At 39.9% G+C, this 22,594-nt stretch overlaps 1 protein-coding gene across 1 annotated transcript in view; it reads right to left on the minus strand.

Moving 5' to 3' along the window:
* The window catches only part of ZFYVE1 (zinc finger FYVE-type containing 1), a 568,277-nt gene that overhangs the window by 19,786 nt on the left and 525,897 nt on the right, over positions 1-22,594 (minus strand). Inside the window, exon 10 of the mRNA XM_044074669.1 lies at positions 18,666-18,782. Coding sequence (XP_043930604.1) covers positions 18,666-18,782 — 117 coding nt within the window. The remainder of the gene's footprint in view (positions 1-18,665; positions 18,783-22,594) is intronic.

Raw genomic sequence — 22,594 nt, forward strand, 5'->3', positions numbered from 1 at the left:
TTTAACTCAAAAGTAAAGCAAAAAGTGCAACACAAGAAAAGTACAACATTCAAACAAGGGAAGGAAGCTATTATGGTAAATAAAGCCTAGAAAGAGCAAGAAACTTCGGACAACATACTAATAGGACCCAACCCAGAGTCTCCCTTGCAAAACCAGGAAACACCCTTACATAAATATTTGCAAACCTCCTTTTACCAGGACACCATCAGAGGTTCATCACCAGGAGAATCCAGGGCCTCAAAAATCAACCATAGACAGATAGGTCTAAAAGTCCTATTTCTCTGAGGATGTAGCAAATCTAATGGCTGATAAATTCAGGTCCAAATTTACCCCGATTTCCTCCCCCAGACACCTCTCAGGAAATACCACCAACTACAGGTCCCTCAGCTATCAGTAAGGAACATGTCCTCAATGCGTTCTTCAAAGCCAAAGCACTGCAACAATTGTACCTGAATGCCAAGTGCAACTCTTGTGCCTCTGACAAGGGAGTGCCATCCCTGGACTTGGGAAACTACCGATCCATAAGCTTGACTAGTCTCATACGTACAGCCATGGAAAGAATAATCATTTACACAATAAACAACAACAGAGAAAATATTCTAGCCTTCTATACAACCCAGATGGGTTTGTTCAAGTGCAGGACATACCTACTTAACCTGGTGGATTTCTTTGGAGAAGGTCATCAAAGCAATGGATGAGGGCAAAATGGTGCATACTGTCTCCTCGACTTGGCCAAAGCATTCAACACGGCACCCCTTTGTAAACACTCTGTAGACATGCTTATGAAACTAGGTATAGCCCCCTATGTGACTCACTGGCTACCCACTTCAGGCTCACAGGCAGGACATATAAAGTCAGGACAGCTGAGTCTATATCCACAAAAAAGCCAGCTGCTAGTGAATTTCCCAGGGCTCACTGCTGGGGCCACTTCTTTTTTGATGTCTACTTCTCTGAAGTCAAAGACTACATCAAAGGCCTCCGGCTGACCAAGTTTGGAGATGGTTACAAACTAAGCAGGATCACAGAATCAACCAATGACAGAAATATCCTACAGGAAAGCCTGACACATGCTAATTAGTGGTGTATGAATCACAGTCTAAAACTCAACGCTAAAACTGCATAATAGTATCTTTCAGAAAGATGACCAGCCCTCGAAATTACTACATTGATAATACATCCCTAACAGTTAACACTCTGGTCAGGGATTTGAGAATGCATGTAGACAGTGACTAAGCCTTTGACTACCATGTGTCTACTGACTGTAGTAAGAAATTCATTCTGAGTTGCTCAAACTGTATGCTAGAGTATGCCTTCCAGGTCCAAAGATATCATTGGTCCAATGACAGCTGAGTACAGTGGAACTATCAGTGAGTACTTGAGTAGGCATATGCAACATCTGAAGCATCCTCAGAGGTTCCTTGCAAAAAGAATACATGGTGTAGAAAATATGTTGTATGCAGATCACCTCCAAGCCTTATCCCTGTACTTGGTGTCCTACACACTGGTGAGGGGTGATGCATGCCTGACCTCCAAAGCTGTCTCTGATCCAGCTGTTATGGACCTTTTGCACATATATAAAACAAATAGCATCAGAAACACCTGATGTAGGGTCCTGAACCTAGTCTGCAACTTAAATAAGACATGTTGGAGGGACAGGTACATGTCTCAAGACAATCCTTCTCAGGAATAGGCTTCCCATCCATGTGAAGCAGAGCTCCTGCCTGCACTTAGTCTTGGACAACTTGGGTCAGTGGATGGATAATTGTCAATTTAATTCTGGTCTGCCACTTATATCCCTATTAGAAAGAGGAAGCTTGTAAGTGCTCAAATACTCACTTCCAAGTTATAATCTCTGTAAAAGGAGTGGTATTATAACCTGGCAAACATATTTTGGAATCATGGTTTAGCTTAAAAAGTCATTTCAGGGTAGTTAGACTAGTAATCACCTATGAACCTGTGTTGCCTTCTCAGTAATTACTGATGGACATAAAGTTTGTGTTAATGGTCTATCAATGGCAGGTGGAGTAATCCAAAATGGCAGGAGGAGTTACAAATATAAGTTTCTAACCTGATGAATCAACAGTATACATATGTCAAAACAGTATTTGTGTGTCTAACCAGACATCTGCATACTTCATAAGTAATGGCCATACTCTGCTAACATGCTTCTGGCCTAGTCAAGAACATGTGGCGACAGAAAAAAAGGGGAGAAATGTTTATTTATTTTACTTTTGTTTACCGGGAAAGTCCGACTGGAACTAGGTCCATTTACAATGGAGGCCCGGGAAGAAAAGCTCCACAACAAACAATTTTATACAGTGGTACATATACAATCAAAAGATATTTCATACAAGAGTTCTTTCCAGGCAGGCTTACATTACACACAGTGGACCCTGGATGTCGAAGTACTTGTGAACATGCTGGGAATGGCGGAAGAGTCTGCAGCAGTACATGTCTTGTATTAACATTATCAAAATATACAAATAAACTAGCAACAAATGAAGGGAATATCCCCAACAGTGCAGGAACTTAAAATGGTTGATTTATGGTCCAGACACTAAAATCAGAAGTATCATTCCTCATCTGTGGTAAACAGTCTTTACTGTGTGGCTTTCCTTACGTGGGAGTACTATGACTGACTATAGGCATAGCACTCTGGTGCATATAGGGACACTGAAAAGAGCAGCAAACTAGAATATTTCATAAAGAACCGGAAAGCTCTATAAACATCACCCCAGCAGCACTGCATACTGGTGCTGATCGTACCATCATGTACCACCACTAGCCATGACTGTGCGGATCACAGCGCATGGAAAGTTTTGGAAAAAAGCATCAAGACAGTTACACCAGATAAATCCCCTAACCAGATGGAAAAAACAAACAAAAAAGCATCAAGACAGTTACACCAGATAAATCCCCTAACCAGATGGAAAAAACAAACAAAAAAGCATCAAGACAGTTACACCAGATAAATCCCCTAACCAGATGGAAAAAAACAAACAAAAAAGCATCAAGACAGTTACACCAGACAAATCCCCTAACCAGATGGGAAAAAAACAAACAAAAAAGTATCAAGACAGTTACACCAGATAAATCCCCTAACCAGATGGAAAAAAAACAAACAAAAAAGTATCAAGACAGTTACACCAGATAAATCCCCTAACCAGATGGAAAAAAACAAACAAAAAAGTATCAAGACAGTTGTACAGGAGACATCATCTAAGCAGCTGCAACCAGGACACCATCAGAGATCAGAAAATATGAGCCACTAGAAATAAAGAATATTAGTCCACTGGAGGATGGCTTCATCATGACACACAGGCTAATGCAAAACATCTTATTCTATCAACATGAACTCGGGCAGAAACTTGCAGCACCATTAGGCACCCTAGTCAAATAAAGGCTGAGTACCGGCTTCATATCAGCCAAGTGGAGGACAGCTACTTTCATTCCTTTGCACAAAAGTGGAGTGCACACTGACCAGGAAATTATAGACCCATCAGCCTAACTAGCCTGATCTGCAAAGTCATGGAGCAGAGTATCATGGAGCTCATTAACAAGGACATTGGCAACATCCAGACACTTGATCTGACATAGTTTGGTTTTGTGAAGGGGAGGTCATGCCTGTTAAATTTGGTGGACTTCTTTGAGACAGTCACCAAGGCCATAGACGAGGGGAAGGCTGTGCACACCACGTACCTTGATCTGGCCAAGGCCTTCGATAACTGGATGGGGAAAGTACAGTTGTGTACACTTACCATAAATGTAGATGTTCAAGTGTATTCACTGTTGCAGTCATTACATTTGGGTAATCTGCTGGCAGGTTGCCCTCAGTTGGCCTGATTAACAAAGTCTTGGGTCCTGCATCGGTTGCTGTTCCTTCTTCCATGACGTCAGGTTGTCAGGGGTATAAAACATGCATCCGACACCATTACATCAGTTTTTCTTGCCCTAGATGTCAGGTGCCCCCCCTAATGGGCAGCAAATAAAATTAAAAACAAAAAAATATATCTCCAACCAAAAGCAAATACACCAAAAAGACTTTTAAGCATAGTAAAAGAAAGTATAGATATAGCCAGAGAAAATTAGGGGGCTGGAGGGAGGGTAACCAGGACTGCAACAGTGAATACACTCAAACATCTACATTTATGGTAAGTGTACACAACTGTACTATGTTCTTCGTGTTTCACTGTTGCAGTCATTACATTTGGGTAGATTCCCAAAACTATGGTTGGGAGGAGGAGTTTATACAGCATTAGGGCCAGCTATAAGGCCCTGAAAAACAGCAGTGGTAAAGCCAGCTCTGGATTTAGAGAAAATTGGTAAATGATAATGCTTGATGAAAGTATGTACAGAACTCCAGATAGCAGCTTCTAGAATATCCCTGGTAGGACTACCTCTGAGAAAGGCTGTAGAAGTAGATGCAGCCCTGGTGGAGTGAGATCTGATCCCTGGGGGACAGGTATTCCATGGTACTTATAGCAGAAATTAATGCAATAGCTTATCCATTTAGAAATGGTTTGTTTTGAAATAGCCTTTCCCTCTGCCCCTGCAGCAAATGCTACCAGCAATTGTTTAGATTTTCTTCGAGATTTAGTCCTGTCCAAGTAGAATCTAAGTTGTCTGTGCACATCCAAGGAATGCAGAATCCGTTCCCCTTTGTTCTGTGAATCGGGAAAAAAAGTTGGCAAATGAATGGACTGATTAAGAGCCACACTGGAAACCACTTTAGGCATGAAGGATGGATTGGTCCTCCGAGATACCCTGTCCGCATGAAAGATGATGAAAGGCTCCACTGCCATAAGGGCCTGTAATTCAGATATCCTTCTAGCTGAAGTGATTGCTAAAAGAAAGGCGGTTTTCCAAGAAAGAAATTTTAAGTCTGCAGTAGTAGCTGGCTCGAAAGGAGGTAGAGTGAGCTTCTCCAAAACAAAGTTAAGGTCCCAGGCAGGGGTAGGGGCTCTCCTGGGTGGTCTCAAGTTCTTTGCCCCTCTGAGATACTGCTTGAGCTGAATAATGCCAGTATACAAGTGCATTTTACTAAATGTTAATGGGTTAAATAAGTCATTGAAGAGAAATAGCATTAATAAGTAGTTATCTGTGCAAAAGGCTGACATTATCTTCCTCCAAGAAACTCATTTATTGTCAGAATATTTCAATGGATTACTGTTAAACTATTCAGTCTTAGTTCTCAGTTTAATTATAAAAGAAGAGACATCCTCACTTTATGGGGAAAAAATTAGGAACACCTATAACAGATTAATTTTCAGATAAAGATGGTGTACTTGGGATAGTGGTAATAAAACTGGAGAAAAAGTTATACACCTTCAAACACTTACTGGATACGTGTATTGGAACAAAATCAGTAAAGAAGTACTTAAGATATCATGACATTACATTCCAGAGGTTGAGATGGAGATTTTGCTAGCAGGTAATTTTAATTGCATTTTACCACACAGGGATATCACGAACACTACATATTTTAAAATTTCTGCTACAGCAAAACATTTAAATAGTTACATATATTCTAGAAACTTGAAGGATACAACTGATTTAATACTACCATCTTCCGTAAAATGTATGTGGGCGGCCACGGTGGTGCAGTGGTTAGCATTGCCGCCTCACAGCTAGAGGTTCTCCGGTTCAATTCTCGGCTGGAGTGCCTTCTGTGCAGAGTCTGCATGTCCTCCCTGTGGTCACATGGGTTTCCTCTGGGTGCTCCGGTTTCCTCCCACATCCCAAAGACATGCAATAGATAAATTGGACACTCTAAATTGGCCCTAGGTGTGAGTGTGTGCATGTGTGTGCCTTCCGTGGAAGGTTGGGCACCGGGCTGGCAACCCGACACTGTAAAACTCCACTGCCAATCATGAGCGGAAAGATGATCCACTGTGGCGACCCCTAACCGGGAAAAAGCCGAAAGAAGAAGATCTTCCGTAAAATGTAAGTATTATTCATATAGATTTGGAACTTAGACTAATATAAATAAAGTCTTGGTAACTAGCTCTTTAGTTTCAAAAATAGATAAGGGACATGAATCATCCTATCAGATCACAACCTTAAGCCCTGAAACTATGAATTACAGTAAAAGAATCCCAGTTTATATAACTAAAGTGTAAGTCTTCCAAGAATGGATTTTAAATTAAATTAAACAATTCACAGAAATAAATAACAATGGAGAGGTCTCTGATATAATCTTATGGGACACCTTAAAGATAGTTTTATAGGGTAAAATCAAGAACTAGTACATAGCTAAAAGACTAGAATGAGACAATAAGTTATCAGGCATACAAGATGAGCTGGACAAAATAAAATTAAATCTCACACCTAATGATAAAGCAACAATTTTAAATATTAAAAAGTTAAATAAAGAATATCAAGACATTCAACATAACATTTCTACTAAACTAGAAAAAATTAAATTACAAACATATTCACTAAACCTGAAAAGCTTACACAAAACAGCTAGCAGATCTAAATATTTGAACAAGAACCACATTAAGGAAATTATATATAAAAATAAGGACAAAACTATTAAAGTTTCAGATCTAAAAAATATCTTATTAATAGTTCAGAATCGAACATATGTAACACCATGAGCACAAAAAGTTTCTTAAAACAAAATATACATAAACTATCAAAGGAACAAAAGAATAAAACAGATAAACCTTTCACTTTTAAAAAATTAAAAGATCAAATCAAAAATCTTAAAAATAATAAAGCACCTGGACTTGATGGAATAATCCCTGAGATGTATAAAAATTCTTCCTGTGTACTAAAAATGATTCTAAATACTTTTCAGAAAGTTAAAAATACATCTAACATACTACCTAAATGGAAATATTCTCTTGTCTCTCCTATCTTAAAACCTGATAAAGAACCAACTCGTTGCTCATCTTATAGACCTATATCCCTTTTGAATGTAGACTATAAGATGTTTGTCAATTTTGGGAAAAAATTAAACATTAATTTTTGAACTAATAAATGAAGACCAAACAGGATTCATAATTACCAGGAAAGTACAAGATAATATACTTAAGGCTTTTCTCTTTCACTAATATAGCTAACAAATGGAAGAATGAATTATCTATATTGTCTTGATATAGATAAAGTCTTTGATTCTTTAAATTGGTCCCATCTACTCATAGTACTGAATGAATACGATTTTTCTTCTGATTTCATAGAATTAATCAAAAAGCTATATGAAAATTTTGTTTCTTTTGTGAAGATTGGCTCTTTCATTTCTAGCCCTTTTAAAGTCTTAAAAGGTATGAAACAAGGTTGTCATTGTCTCCTTTACATTTGGCCCTAGCCATAGAATCACTTGTTAATTACATAAGAAATAATATAAAAGGATATTACTTAAATGATAAACTTTCCTCTAAAATTTAACTTTTTGCTGATGATATATTAATTACTTGTGGATACATTGAAACCTCTTTGGAATATATAGTTACGGCTTTAGAAATATTTGAAAAAGTGTCAGAGTTGAAATTTAATCATAAAAAATACACTAATAAATAAGCAAATATTAGCAAAAATAAATTCATATAAAAAACCTTAACTCACGTAATACTCATATTAAATACTTAGGAATTAGTATTGAAAAACATTTAAAAAAATCAATAGAAATTAATTATCAATACCTAATAAAAACATTACAAAATGTAAGTGAACATTGGAACAGATTATTTTTCACTTTTGAAGACAGGTTCACGCTAATTAAAATTATCTTACTACCAAAAATTCTATTCATTTGCCAATCATTAATTCTCCATCCACTTAAATGATATATTAAAAAATAAATTATATTTTACTTAAATTCTTATGGTATCCAAGAAACCCAGAATTGCTGCATACTGGCATACAAGTTGGGAAGAGGGAGGTATCAGTTTTTCCTAATATTGACTTTTACTTAAATTCAATCATATTTAATACAATATTATTGTGGCTTAACCCCACATATACATATAGCTGGAAAATAGTTCATGAGAACAGGGAATTGTTATGGCTAGGCTTGTATAGGCCCTAGGGCTGATAGCCTAGTACCAACCTATGAACCTATGTTATTTGAATATAAAAAATCATTATTTGATCCTCTTGTTAAAATGGTTAGAAATGCCTTTCGTTGGACTTTAAAAACTTGTATATTAAATGACAAGCAAAAACTCACATTCTTTCCTCTCATAAATCAGCTATTAATTTTCAAAAGAATTATGAATTCTTATCATATAACTAAAAATTAATAATTTTTCAGTAGCTTACACTAATGAATGCTTGATGACCTTTGATGCGGGTATGATGACAGAATTAAAAATAGCAATTTGTTGTACTGGAATTAGTTTTTGTCAGGTAAAATTCACTCTGCTGACTACTTGACAGTCAGATACAGTATACAGAACTGTAAATTGGCTTGATATTCAAACATGTAAAGGTTACATACAAAATAAAGTTAGATTAACTTTAGACACACTCAGTAATCCCACTCTTAGAATCTTAGAACTCATATCAGCTATTATAAATGGCTCCTTTAGGAGTACATGATTTATATCCAAGATATACAAAACTATTAGAAGTGATTTTTATTATCTAGATTTATCCTTCTGGAATTACTCAACTAAAATAACAATGAGGAATTTTCAATAAAGAATAAGAAACTGCCTGAAATCAGTAGGAAAGTCAATGTCTTCTCCATACTGGAGAATTTACACATGGAAATTTTTACATACAAGCTCCTTGACTCCACATAAGGTGGCCTTAACCTACAAAGAAGATAATATAAAATATTGGAGATGTGAAACAACAGCTGATGCTGATTTGTTACATGGGATTATTAATTGCAAAATGGCAATATCTTTTTGGTCTGATTTTTAGATACTTCTGTAAAGCTTTGTGGAATGATAGCTGTATTACAACTGACTCTCGTATATTATTTAATGTGCCTATTCCAGAAGTTATACCATCACACCGAATACCTCTTCTTTGGTCCATGTTATCTATATCAAGGAAAGTTATTACGAACAATTGGAAAACTAAGTCTAATATCTCTTTTAATAGTGAATTTATTCATACTGCAAAATCAGTTTGTAAGACTGAAATCTCTACTATAAAAACAACTAGCAACACAACTCATCAACTAAATGCATGGCATATAACTTTTTGGAGAAATATTAACTGGATATATTTGCTTACGTTGTTATGGACATTTTATATTTTATATATATATATATATATATATATATATATATATATATATATAATTTTTTTTCTTTTGAATTGTATTTGTAAATATTTTGTTTGATAATTTGAAAACCAAATACATTTTGTTGAGGGATTAAAATAGAAAATGCATGCTAATGCAACCCACGTTATGCAAGTAATGTTTACCAGAGTTGGGAGTTTGTGGAGGTAGACAGGGTTACGAGTGTTTTAGAACCAGCTTTGCAAAATGTTTGTATTTACTTATTTATTTATCTCTGGCTTACTGACTCTGCAAAATTACTTTTTTTTTTTAATTTTCCCTGTACCTCAAAAAAATTGATTTCTTGTAAACTGCTGAATACAATATTCCTGAAGAAAATGAAAAGGGAGGGTGGGTAGGGTTCACAACTATGGCAGACACATTTGAAACATTTTCCTGGCATACAAGGTTCTAGATTTCTCATAATGCTTATTTATTTATTTTTTTTTATTTTGGTCCCCCTTGGGACATCACCCAACCAGCCAGGACCCCCAGTGCCCACATCCACACTTGGTCTACCAGCTCAACTCCTTACAATCCTCCCAGGAACTTTCTCTGGTATTGCTGGGGCTGGTCATGGATCCTAATGGTTGTCCTTGGGGCTCTGCTGACTCCGCTTCCAGCCTGGGGAGGTTAATTATATGCCTTAACTCACTTCCTGCCCTACCTCCCATTCTATTTTATCATGTCAGATAGCACCTTGCCTCTTTGAACCACCCCTCCCCTAAGGGAGTGCCGTCAATGAACACCATCCCTGCTTCTCCTCCAATTGCCATTACAGCTAATCAAACCCAGGTTAACTGGACTGTAGTCAACAGCATTATCCCTCTACACCACTGGTGTGGCTAGAAAGTCCATATTTTTGTCTTAAATTTTTAGTCTGTTCCTCATAAAATGCACAGAGTTTTCTGGCAAATATTGGAGGCCTGAAGTTACAAAATGACAAACGTTTGAGTTTCACAGTTCACAGTGGTCAGAAAATGCATGCCAATACAAAGCCTGTTATGACAGCAAGTTAGCAAAATTTAAAACTGTAAAATCTGCTATGCTTTCAACTTTCTAAGCTTATAAGAGAAATACTTAAAAAATCTGTCTCTGATTTTGATCCTTTGTACCCCCCTCCCCCAAAACTGTTTTTGTCTTTGTAAAGAATTCTTGCACTACAGAGGTATGGTTCCTGGTTCTGTCCCACATTTCCCTGCCCACTGTAGAACTTACGATTCTCTGGTGAATCACTGAATAAGAGATTATAAGGGTGGGGAGTTACAGCAGGCTGCACCCAGTTTTGTCATGTAATATTTCCTGCTCCTGATAAAATATTTGATTTTTCTGGTATATCAATGAGGATTACAGAAGAATGGAAATTCTTCAGTAAAATTGATATATACTGATAAATGACTCAAAATTTTGGACAGTGTCCATTATTTTGCCTCATTTGCATCCTGTCCATTTACCATATAAAGCAGAGTTCCTCCCTAAGACAATTCAAGTGCTAGTCATAACAGCAACACAACCACAACCAAACTCCTCCAGTGAGACAAGACAGTGGTAAAAGGCAGCCAAAAACATTCACAGTAAAAAAACATGATTGTTTGCTGAATGTAAAAATAACAAAGGAACCAGAATCAGGTCCACTAATACAAAATTCTAATCAATCTATGCGCTTTCATCTTTGTCTAAAGACTTCATCAGAGATATTAAAACACTTAAACTACAAGTCATTATATACAAACCTATATCCAATGAAAATGCACCATTCATCAAGGAAATAATTCAAACAACTTTTAAAGTGAAATGTCTCTAAAAACTAAAGCCTATATACATTAGTGACAAAGTATAGCAATTAACAGTCTGATATTAGCATAATGGTTAGGATTAAAATGGCAAATAAGACTGACTGCTACTATTAAGCCAGGATTGAATGAAATGCTTTCTCTTAACAGTGTTCTAAGTACAGATCCACTATGTTAGAGTGATCATCATTTTTTAAAAATGTTTAATATTTTGGGAATCAAACCCTGTATCTTGTATCTGTGAGGCAAATATCTTAATCATTATGCTAATATCGGATTGTTAATTGCTAACCTTTTTTACTAATGTATTTATGCATTAAATAACCAGCGGTGGTGGTGCTGCGGTAGCGTTGTCGCCTCACAGTAAGACACTGTCCGGTTCGATTCTCAGCTAGAGCGTCTTCTGCGTGGAGACATGCGTGAATGGGTGTACCTTCGGTGAAGGTTGTGCATCAGGCCTGGCAAGCAGGTATGTAAAAATCAACTGCCAATCATTAGCAGACCGGAGTTCCACTGTGGCGACCCCTAACAGGGATAAGCCGAAAGACACAAAAATTTATGCATTAAATACAGGTTTTAGTTTTCAGAGAGATGTCACTTTAAAATTCCTTGGTGGTGGTTGTGTTGCTGTTCTGAGTTCCATTTTACCCTGCAATGTATTTGCGGTTACAATTCAAGTGTAACCTGGACAACTGGATGGGGAACAGGAAATCATCCCTGGTTTAGCATCTATGTCTCTAACAGACACAAGCTAGCTTGTAAATGATTCATCCCGCAGGCTCCTGCTTGTAAATGCTTCATCTCCCAAGCCCCTGCTTACACTTATTAAGGGTACCAGAACTTGTCAGAGATTTGGGATACATGGCTAGGCCCTAGTGGTCATTAGCCTAGTAAACACCTATGAACCTATAAAGTTTGCTGGGTGGGCAATATACAGGGGTCTTGTTGGGAGTTAGGATCGTGGTAGTTGTTGCTACTCTAAAGGGTCTTGTGAGGTTAACTCTGGATTACTACCTGCAGACTTTCAAAAAGAATAGTTATGTAAGAACTTACCATAACCATAGATGTCTTTCTCTTCCATGTTGCAGTATTCATAACTTTGGGAAGTTGCTGCCTGCAGCACTGGACAGTCAGACAGTATACCAAAGGTTTTAGAAGCCGGGGTACGTGCGATGTTGCATGCAGTGGCCATAAATTGACGTTGGCTCTATCTGGGACGTCTGTATGTACCCAACTCAGAAAATGGCTGCCGCACAGAGAAAGAGTGAGCCTAGGAGCAGGAAGAAAGTAGCCAAGCTTAATTTCCTCAAGCACACCAAAACAGTGCTATAAGTATGTCCAAGAAAAAAGGGGGAGGTGGGTGGGATTGAATACTGCAACATGGAAGACAAGGACATCTATGGTTATGGTAAGTTCATAAACAACTATTCTATGTCCTTCTATTCTCATATTGCAGTATTCATAACCTTAGGGAGAGTACCACAGCTCTCTAGGAAGTTGCTTGGGAGGTATGTAGTGGAGCAGAGTCAATGAGACCCTGCAGGACTGACATAGCAAACCCTGCTGTAGCCCTGGAGATCAGATCCAATTTGTAATGTTTGGTACAGGTATGTACAGAAGATCAAGTTGCAGTCTCTAGGATAGAAGCACAATCAATGCCCTTGAAAAAGGCTGCTGAGGAGGAAGCTGCTCTGGTAGAATGGGCATTTACAGGTGAACTCACTTGCTTTCCATGAAAGGAATAACAAAAGGCAATCGCCTTAGAAATCCAAGAGGTAATTGTGGGTTCAGACACTGCCTAGCCAAGGGCTCTGGGATGGAAGGAGACAAAAAGCTGGTCGGACTGTCTTGACAGGTTTTCTCTTATCTAAGTAGAACCTCAGTTGCCTATGAACATCCAGGGAATGCAAAGCCCTTTCTGAGGAGTTCTGTGCCTGAAGGTAAAAAAACAGGTAGATTAATGGTCTGGTTTAAGGAAATTTCATTAACTACTTTTGGCAAGAATGAAGGGTTAGTTCTGAGACAAACCCTATCTTTATGAAAAATAAGATAGGGAGGAGAAGCCATAAGGGCTTGGATCTCAGAGACTCTCCTGGCAGAAGTACCAACCAGCAGCAAAACTGTTTTCCATGTACAGAATTTAAGGGAGGACGAGTGGGCTGGCTCAAAAGGAGCAAATGTAAGCTTTTCCAACACAAAGTTAAGGTCTCAAGGAGGAGGAATAGGCTTACGAGGAGGTCTTATGTGAAGGACCCCTTTCAAAAACAGCTCGACTTCCAACCTGGAAGCTAGAGGTGGAGTCAAGGGAAGGCATGCAGAAATAGCAGAGAGGTGTACTTTTACTGATGAGTAGGTCAGGCCTGAATGAAGTAACTGACACAGGTAGGACAGAACCAGTGGAACAGAAACTAGAAATGGGTCCTGTTTTCTCTTGAGGCACCAGTGGGAACATTTTTTCTACTTTAATAAATAATTTCTTCTGGTACTTGGTTTCCTGGCCTCCTGCAGGACATTGAGTACGTCCTCGGAGTATAGGTGCCTAAAGGAGATCAGAACCCTATTACCTGCAGTGTCAGTATGAGATTGAGTAGGTGGGTGCAAATAAGGGATCCCCTGTCTTGTGTGAGTAGGTCAAAGCAGTGAGCTAACCTGTGGTTATTGCCCTGGGCTAAAAGGTAGAATAAGGGAAACCAATGCTGTCTTGGCCAAAAGGGAGTCACCATCAGGATTTTTGGTTTTCCTTCTGTATTTTCAGGAGGACTTTGTGAATCCGAGGAAATGGAGGGAAGGCATAAAGGAACATTCCCTCCCATGAAAAGGAGAAGGCGTCCACCCTCCATGCTTGTGGATGGGGGGAGCCTTGTGCAGAACAGGGGCATCTGTTTATTCTGGGGGAAGGCAAACAGATCTGCCTGAGGAATACCCCACCTGTGAAATAGATCCTAAAATACCTCCCTGTGAAGCATACATTCATGGGAGGGTGTTCAGGTTCTGCTCAGGTTGTCTGTCATCCCATTTTCTTCTGATGGGATGTAAACTGCCTGCAAGTGAATTTCAAAGGCTGCTGCCAGGGATCATATCTGTATAGCCAGACTGCAGAGGGAGTAAGGCTTTGTTCCTCCTTGCTTATGTAACACAGGACTGTCATGTTTTCTGTGATGACATTCAGGGTGCCTGGCAGAAGGATGTCTTGAAAGGCCTACGTAGCCAAGGATAGGGCCTTTAGCTCTTTTAGGTTGATGTGGTCCTTTCTTTCTTGAATGGTCCACCCCCCCTTCACTTTGTGCCGGTTGTTGGCATGGTGTAGGATGGCTCTCCAACCTAAATCTGATGCGTCTATGTATAGATGGTGTTTGGGTGGGGGAATCTGCAAGGGTACACCTTGACTGAGGGTAATGGTGGCAATCCACCAGGAGAGTTCCCTTTTTAAACAGAGAAGAAGAGGAAGTTTTGTTTCCAAGGGGTGAGAGTGTTGGCTCCAAGAGTGTCTCAAGACCCACTGAAACTTCCTCATGTGTATCCTGACTAGAGGGATCATGGGAATCAAGGAGGCCATGTACCCTAGTATCCTGGGAAATTCCCTGGCTGAGATGGTAGTTAGAGGTAGCAGGGAGTGGAAGAAGAGAGAAAGAAATTCCACTTTTGGGAGGGGGGGGGGGGGGGACAAAAACGGACATCAAGTCTGTCCTTATCCTGCCTTGGGAAGGAGTTATTTGAGACTTTAGGCTATTCACTGTGTAGCCTAGACTATATAGAAAGTTGCAAACCATGTCCAAGTGGTGGGACAGGGTTAGATGATCCTGGTGCAGAAGAAGGTTGTCCAAGTAGGGATAAATTTGTATGCCCTGCAGTGTGCAATGGCTGGGGCTAGGCACTTTGTGAATACTCTTGGCGCTGTGGAGAGGCCAAAGGGTAAGGGAGAGAACTGAAAATGTGATGAACTGACTGAGAAATGTAAATATTTTCTGTAAGGTGGGAAGATGGGGATATGTAGCTAAGCATCCTTCCAATCCAGGGAGGTCATGAATGCTTGCAGAAGTATGAGGGGAAGGAGGTGCTGCAATGTGAGCATTTTGAAAGTGGGCACTTGAGACTTGAGGTGGGTAAATAGAGGATGGGTCTCCAAGGGCCATCTTTTCTTGGGACCAAAAACATCCTTGAATAAAATCTCTTGGCTAAATGATCCTCTGGTACTGTTTCTATAGTCCTCCGAGACAGAAGTTGGCTCAGGACAGAGGAAAATAGTGTCAGCTGATTGGGAGGGGGGTGAGGTATTCCCTGAAGGGTGTAGCAGCCCACACCAAGTCATAAAGTATCCCCTCTCAATGATGGAAAGCACCCACTTGCCTGAGGTGATTTTCTGCCAGGAGGGTAGGGAGACGGTTAGACGTAGGGATAGGGGGTGAAACTGGTTAAGAGATGACAGTCACAGTGGAGGAGCTCTGTCTTGGTCTGGCTGCCTCCGAAAGAATGACTGAGTGGAGGTGTTTGAAGTCCTGGGGGCAGATTGTTTTCTGGTATGCCTCTGTCCCCTGGACTGAGATGTAGAGGGATGAGAGGGCTGCCTCTTGACAAAGCCAGGTCTTTGGGGGTAATTTCTATGAAATCTGGGGACAGGTAAGACTAGTAAATGTTTTAAATTTTGTAAGTCTTTTCTTAAGTAGCTCTGCAGAGGCAGCTCCAATGAGGGATTTGTTGTCCAAGGGTGCATCCAACAACTTAGCTTGGACAACCAAAGGCAAGGGCTGAAGTCTCAACCATGAAAACCTCCTAAACACACGGCCGGAAGCAACAGACTTAGAAGAAGCTTCTACAGCATCATAGCTGCACTTAATGGAGTGTCTGGTCACTTGAGAGACCGTGGACAGAAGGGTACTTAATTGAGCCTTAACAGGAGATTCTGGAACCTCTGACAAAAGAGTAGAGGCCTTGTTCAGGGAATCTAAAGCAAACTTGGCCATATGGGTCTGAAAGTAATAGCCCTAATGGCCAAAGTGGAAGAAGTATATACTTTCTTCCCTAATCTGTCCATAAATTTACTACCTTTATCTGTTGGGAAGAGGAAGGTAGTTGCCCTAGAGGACTTATCAGGTGACACTGCAATGACTGCAGGATCTGCTGGAGGGTTTTTGAAAAGGTACTGCTCCTCAGCAGACACTTTGTAGAATCTGTCTGGTCTCTTAGAAGCAGGAGGCTGGGATTCTGGGCTTTGTGAGGCAGCAGAAAAAGCATCCTGGAAAGCTGGAAGTAGAAGTGCGACTGCAGATGGTGAGGGCTGCTCAATTTGCAATAGTTTGAAGTATCGCTTTTCCCGGTGTCAGAGACATATGATAGTTCCCACTTAAAATGTTGTCTAAGCAAGGAAATGGCATATCCAAAGGATAAATCTTCTCCAGGGAAGTCAGAAGTAAGAGATTCTTCTTTTTTCAGGAGTAACAAAATCTTTGGGAGCATCTAACTGGGAGCAGTAAGTTAAGGACTCATCTGAGGAGGAAGACTCATCCTCAGACAGTGTCTGTGGAACAACTGGTAGATCTGTCTGGAGGATCTGGGTCTGAAGAACCTGAAAGGCCTTGAACAGAGGCTGGGGAAAAGGTCTCCCAGGGTGCAGTACTGTCTTCTGAAGTGTGCTTCTCCTTTTGCTTCCTTTTTAAAGGAGTGGAAGGAGCAGAAGTGAGCCTAGGAGCCATCATAATAGTGGATGACGAGGCTGAAGTAGTAAGCAGGGCCCTCTGAAGCCAGGAGCTGTGGTCCCCTCTCACTATCAGGTTCTGATGGTTGATAAACCTCAGTGGACATACTCTGGGTATCCACAAAACCGGCTTCCATTTCGGTTCCCGGTTGCTGCGCAATATCTGACGATCGGAATGAACCGGGGCTGATATTCACTTCGAGAATCTCACCCAACCACTGAGGCGCAGCTTGGGCATCAGGCCTAAGTTTCTTGGCCTTCTTCCTACGTGACTCCTTGGAGGGGCCTGCTCCACCTTTCATACTGAAGGCCAAACATCTGAGGTGCTGATTTTCTAAATACAGTTTTAAAGCCGCCAGGTGGCTTCTAAGGGTTTCTGGAACAAAGGACTGGCAAATGTTACAGGCTTTGTAATCATGACCCTCCCCTAGACAAAATAAACACTGCTTGTGAGTGTCCTTATATGGGATTTGCCTACCACAAGCACACTTTCCCTTAATAGAAGATATGTACGTCTGAAAAAACAGCAAAGAAACAAAGAAAACTCCCACAAGGGTACTTACATTCGTGTGGACAGCTGGGAAACGATCATCGAAATCGGATGGACAATATCTAACAAACGCCGGATTGCAGAATTAGTGATAGACGTCTGAATCTCGCTGAGGCAGAAATGTTCTGAGTTGGGTACATGCAAATGTCACAGATATAGTGAACGTCAGTTTATGGCCCCTGCATGCAATGTTGCACTTACCCCGGGATTCTAAAAACTTTGGTATACTGGCCGAATGTCCAGTTCTGCAGATAGCAACTCCTTAAGGTTATGAATACTGCAACATGAGAATAGAAGGACATAGATACCTCTCAATACTTTTGGAGGGGTTTACTATTGTTTGTGCGAACGACATTCTATCAGCTGCAATGTGCCGAAAAACAGAATGTCGAATGCACAAACAGTTTTGCACCAGATAGTCGTCTCCACTTATGCAAATACACAACTGCATTCGCATAAGTGTATATCAACTATCTGCAAGGAGACTGTGGTACATTGGGGAGTGGAAATTCATCCACATCCCCACTGTAGTGTGATCTCGGAGTTAGAATATATAAGTGTGGGGGGTGCAGGGGGGCTTGCCCCCCTGCAAAAACGTGATAGCTGTATAGGAGTTTGATTTACATCAGCTCCTATATGGCTATGAAGTGGTGATTTTGACAACAATGTCGAGTCAAATGCATCAGTTTTTTTTTTTTTTTTACTTTCGGTATTACCATTCGTTTATTTGAAAGGAAAATGTTTTTCCATTCGAATAAACAATAGTAAACATCTGGAGAGCTATCTAGGATGTAAGGAAGTTGGCCAGTTTGCCTTATTACTCTTTTCCTTTACCCCACGGATACTTATCAAAATGAAGTCCGCTGCTAAGAAAGGAAGATTGACAGTGAAGTTTCTGTTTTCAAAAGTATGTGGTCTGATGAATACTTTATCATCAAACAACATGGGGTCATTTTGTATTTAATTTGTCAAGAAACTATAGCTGTGGTCAAGAAGTACAACATAAAGCACCATTACACTACAAAACATGTAGCTAAATTTGACAGCATCACTGGACAACTAAGGACTGCCAGACTAAAAGCACTGAAGCAAGCTATTAAGAGTCAGCAATTATTTTTAAAAGTCACAAGCCAGAGTAGTGAAGTGACAAGAAAAGTCAGTTATTTGACAGCAGATGTAATGGCAAAGAGAGGGAAGCCATTTTCAGATGGAGAATTTGCCAAAGATCGTCTTAGAATAATTGCAGATGTGGCCTGTCGAGAAGAAAAATTAACAGTGGGAAATCTGAGCTACCAACCGCAACCACAATGGATAAAAAATCTGTGTCAGTTACTGTTTCAAAAAGAGGCACTTAGTAAGTGAAGCTGTATGCTGCGTTAAACTACTTACCAACAGGGATGTCGATAGCAGTAACAACGGCACCTAATGTGTTCTGCACTGCTTCACCCACTTTTCTTGCAATAAGAGTTCCGCTTTCTTCATCCTCATTGGTAGTGCCTGCAACTTCTAGAAAAAGGGAATTCAATTAAAACCAGTTATCTGTTTCTCAAATTACTACTTTCAGTAATCGGCTGTAATATTTATTTATTTATTTATTTATTTACTAATTACTTTATTTACTTCTGCTGTTTGGGAAAGTCCCCTGGGCAATAGTAGCCCCTTTTCAGTGGAGGCCTGGAGAGAAGAGCTCCACATACAGTAAATTTGAACATCTGTACAGCAACATAATGCTTACAATTTTCACATACAATAAATTTGCACACTTTACTGTAATATAAGAATTACAAGCTTAAACAGTAGTATAATTACAATTGTTTTTTACAGTAGTACAAAACACGCGCTGTGTATGTCAGTGAAGACAGGCGAAAGGATGCTGTTATTTTTGTTTGGAAGAATTTGTTTCTATAAAGCAGTCCCAGTTTTTGGTGGGTCTGCTTGATATCTTGCAATGTACAAGTCAAAGTTTAGCTGTTCGTTGATAGTGACACTGAGTTTAATCTGAGTTTTGTTGGTTGACAAGATAAAGAAGTTACTTTTACTAGTGGTAAAAGCCTCTTTAAACAGTATATGCTTTTGTTTTTAGCATTTAAGTGAAGGTGAGAATTTTTAAGTCAGCTCTAAACGGAGGAAAATTATTTTTTTTTTATTTCAAAGTGGGCGAAAGTGGCTTCTTTGGAGGCTTTATTTAGTACATTTATAAAAGTACCTAAAAGTGGGCCTAGAGCTGGGAACTCGGTCGTCAGTTAGCATCTACTAAATCCTATGCAGCATGACACTGTACAAATACAGCGTTGCCCATCAGGAAAGCAATGGCTGTTCTCAATGACTCCATAAATGGTCCTATCAGCCTCAGAATTCATCACTAACAGCCTGTTTCCCTAGTTTTGCGACTATCACAAGACTACAAAATATGTCCTGGCGGCATAACCACGGAGACTAAATGGACCCATGCATTATACAGTGTGCATTCAGCTTTCTTAAAATTTGGAATTTAGGAGGCAAAACATTCACTTCCACAATGTACTTCTAAGGAATTCAGTTTGCAGTCATATCTCACAAACACACACACACAATATCTGTCAAGTCACTCTAGCTACAGGTAGAGGATACAAAAGTACCTAAAATCATTTAATATCTTATTTTCTCTTTTTCAAGGAATAACTCTGCTTCTCCAAAACTAACCCAGATTTTTTATCAGTTAATGCTACTTTTTTTCTGATAATTTCAATCCTTACCATCACTGCCTACATATAAACAAAAATGGAAAAGGTTGCACCACAAAAAGCCTTACTGCTCATACAGCAACTTCACAAGGTAGTCCAAAGACAAGAATCATCAGTGGGGAAAAAAGATAACGCATCCCATTTCACCAGTATACTGTAATGAAGGAGCACCAAAGAACAAACTGCACTGCAAGAGAGATCTCACTTTTCTTTTATTTCTACTTTTAGACAGCGTTTGTCTGTATGTTTTGCTGATTAGTATTTCAGGTTTAACTTTACTGTTACAAATTTAAATAAATATGATTTGATTCACAACATAACATATGTAGAAAATCTGAAATTCATGCTACCTGAGAGTCACTGCATACAAAGGCTCACCTGGCTATACTATCCAAAAGGTAAGAATTGTCATTCATTGACTAACCAACACTTTTATCAGTACCAAAGAATAGACAACCCTTAGTTTTATTTACGGCTTATAGCCACTGCTAACACTGGATAATAAAGCATGTTCAGTACATTTACACACTTATTAAAAGCTTACTACTACAAGTTACAGCACTAGCTTGTAAAAATGGATTACCTGGTAGCAACTTAATCACACTGTATGCGTATGCCTGTGTAGGCACGTGCTAATATGGTTCAACACTAGTCAGAACTCTTGGAACACAAGTGGTAGCCTAAATAAATTAGCGTGTAAAAAGTACAGTTTTGTACCTACCATAAATGTAGATGTTCGAGGATTCCATTGCTGCAGTCCTAACAATTGGGTATAGTCCGCATCCAGTCGGCCCGAATACCAGAGTATAAGGCTGACGTCGGTCATGGCGCATTAGACTGACGCGTCAGGGTACTAATGCGCATGACCCTATCCTCAGTCTTTTCTTGCCCCAGATGTCAGAAGACCCTAAAAAGACAAGGCCCAAAATACCTGCACCAAAACATGAACAATATATACAAAAATATAAGCAGGTAAACTCACCTACACTACCACCCCTAAACACAGAGGGAAGGAGGGAGGCAATGGAATCCTCGAACATCTACATTTATGGTAGGTACAAAACTGTACTATGTTCTTCGCCTTCCATTGCTGCAGTCCTAACAATTGGGTAGAAGCCCAAAGCAGAGGTAAGGGAGGCTGGCAAATCATAAAGAAGCAGGAGCTGACAACATGCCTTGCAAAACAGCTGTGGCAAAACCAGCCCTAGACTTAGAGTAGATAGGAAGGTGATAATGCTTAGAGAAAGTATGCACTGAACTCCAAGTAGCTGCTTCCAAAATATCCTTAGTTGCCACCCCGTAGAAATGCTGTTGAAGTGGCAGTAGCCCTAGTGGAATGAGGCCTAATCCCAGCTGGAACCTCCTTGCCATGATGGGAATAACAAAATGCAATGCAAAAGCCAATCCACCTAGAAATAGTTTGTTTTGACACAGGCTTGCCCTGCGAACTCAAAGCAAAAGAAACAAACAACTGCTGAGACTGTCTAAAATCCTTAGTCCTGCTTAAGTAATAGCAATTGCCTGTGTACGTCTAAAGTATGCAAAATCTTTTCCCCTTTATTTTGGGGGTCTGCATAAAAAGTAGGCAAATGAATAGTCTGGTTTAAAGCCACACTAGAAACCACCTTAGGCATAAAGGAAGGATTAGTAATGATACCCTATCCTTATGGAAAATCAAAAGGGCTCGACTGCCATAAGGGCCTGCAACTCAGACACCCTTCTTGCAGAAGTAATAGCCAACAAAAAGCAGTCTTCCATGACAAATATTTCAATTCAGCAGTAGCCGAGGCTCAAAGGTTGTAGAGTAAGTTTTCCAACACAAAATTGAGATCCCAAGCAGGAGTAGGAGCTCTCGTGGGGTCTTACATTCTTTGCCCCTCTAAGAAACTGCTTGAACAAAGGATGTGAAAACAAAGGTGGGTCACAATCATAGTGAGCTGAAATTGCTGCAGCATGAATCTTAATAGAAGAGAAGGACAACCCTTTGTCCAATAACTCGGTAAGATATTGAAGAGCCACACTCAAATTAGGCTCAGAAACCTCCAAATTCCTTGCTGCACTCCAAAATAAAAATCTCTTCCATTTTGCTGCGTACACTCTCCTTGTACTAGGTCGTCTAGCTTCCATAATCACATTTAAAACTTGTTGAGGAAGTTGAGACCTGCTGTGTTTCAACACAGAATATGCCAGGCTGTTAGATGAAGAGAGTGAAGCTTGACATTGAGCAGATGACCGTCCTCTTGAGATAACAGATGAGGAATCAGAGGTAAAGGCCATGGAGGCTTCTTTACCAGACTCCGTAGTAGTGGGTACCAGTGTTGCCGAGGCCAATCTGGAGCTATCAAAATCATCCTTGGCCTGTCTTGTCTGACCTTTAATAGTACCTTTGGAAGAAGAGGCAGAGGTGGAAAGGCATACACATGAAGATTTTCCCAACTGAAAGACAGAGCATCCACTTTCCAAGCTGTGTGATGAAACCCCTTTGTGCAATACTGTGGCAGCTGGTGGTTTAGTGGAGAAGCGAACAGATCTATGTCTGGAGTTCCCCATGACACTGTCAATGTCTGAAATACATGAAGATCCAGTTTCCACTCG

This window comes from Protopterus annectens, chromosome 6.part0, assembly GCF_019279795.1.
Source record: "Protopterus annectens isolate FY-2018-M chromosome 6.part0, PAN1.0, whole genome shotgun sequence".
Taxonomy (NCBI): Eukaryota; Metazoa; Chordata; order Ceratodontiformes; family Protopteridae; genus Protopterus; species Protopterus annectens.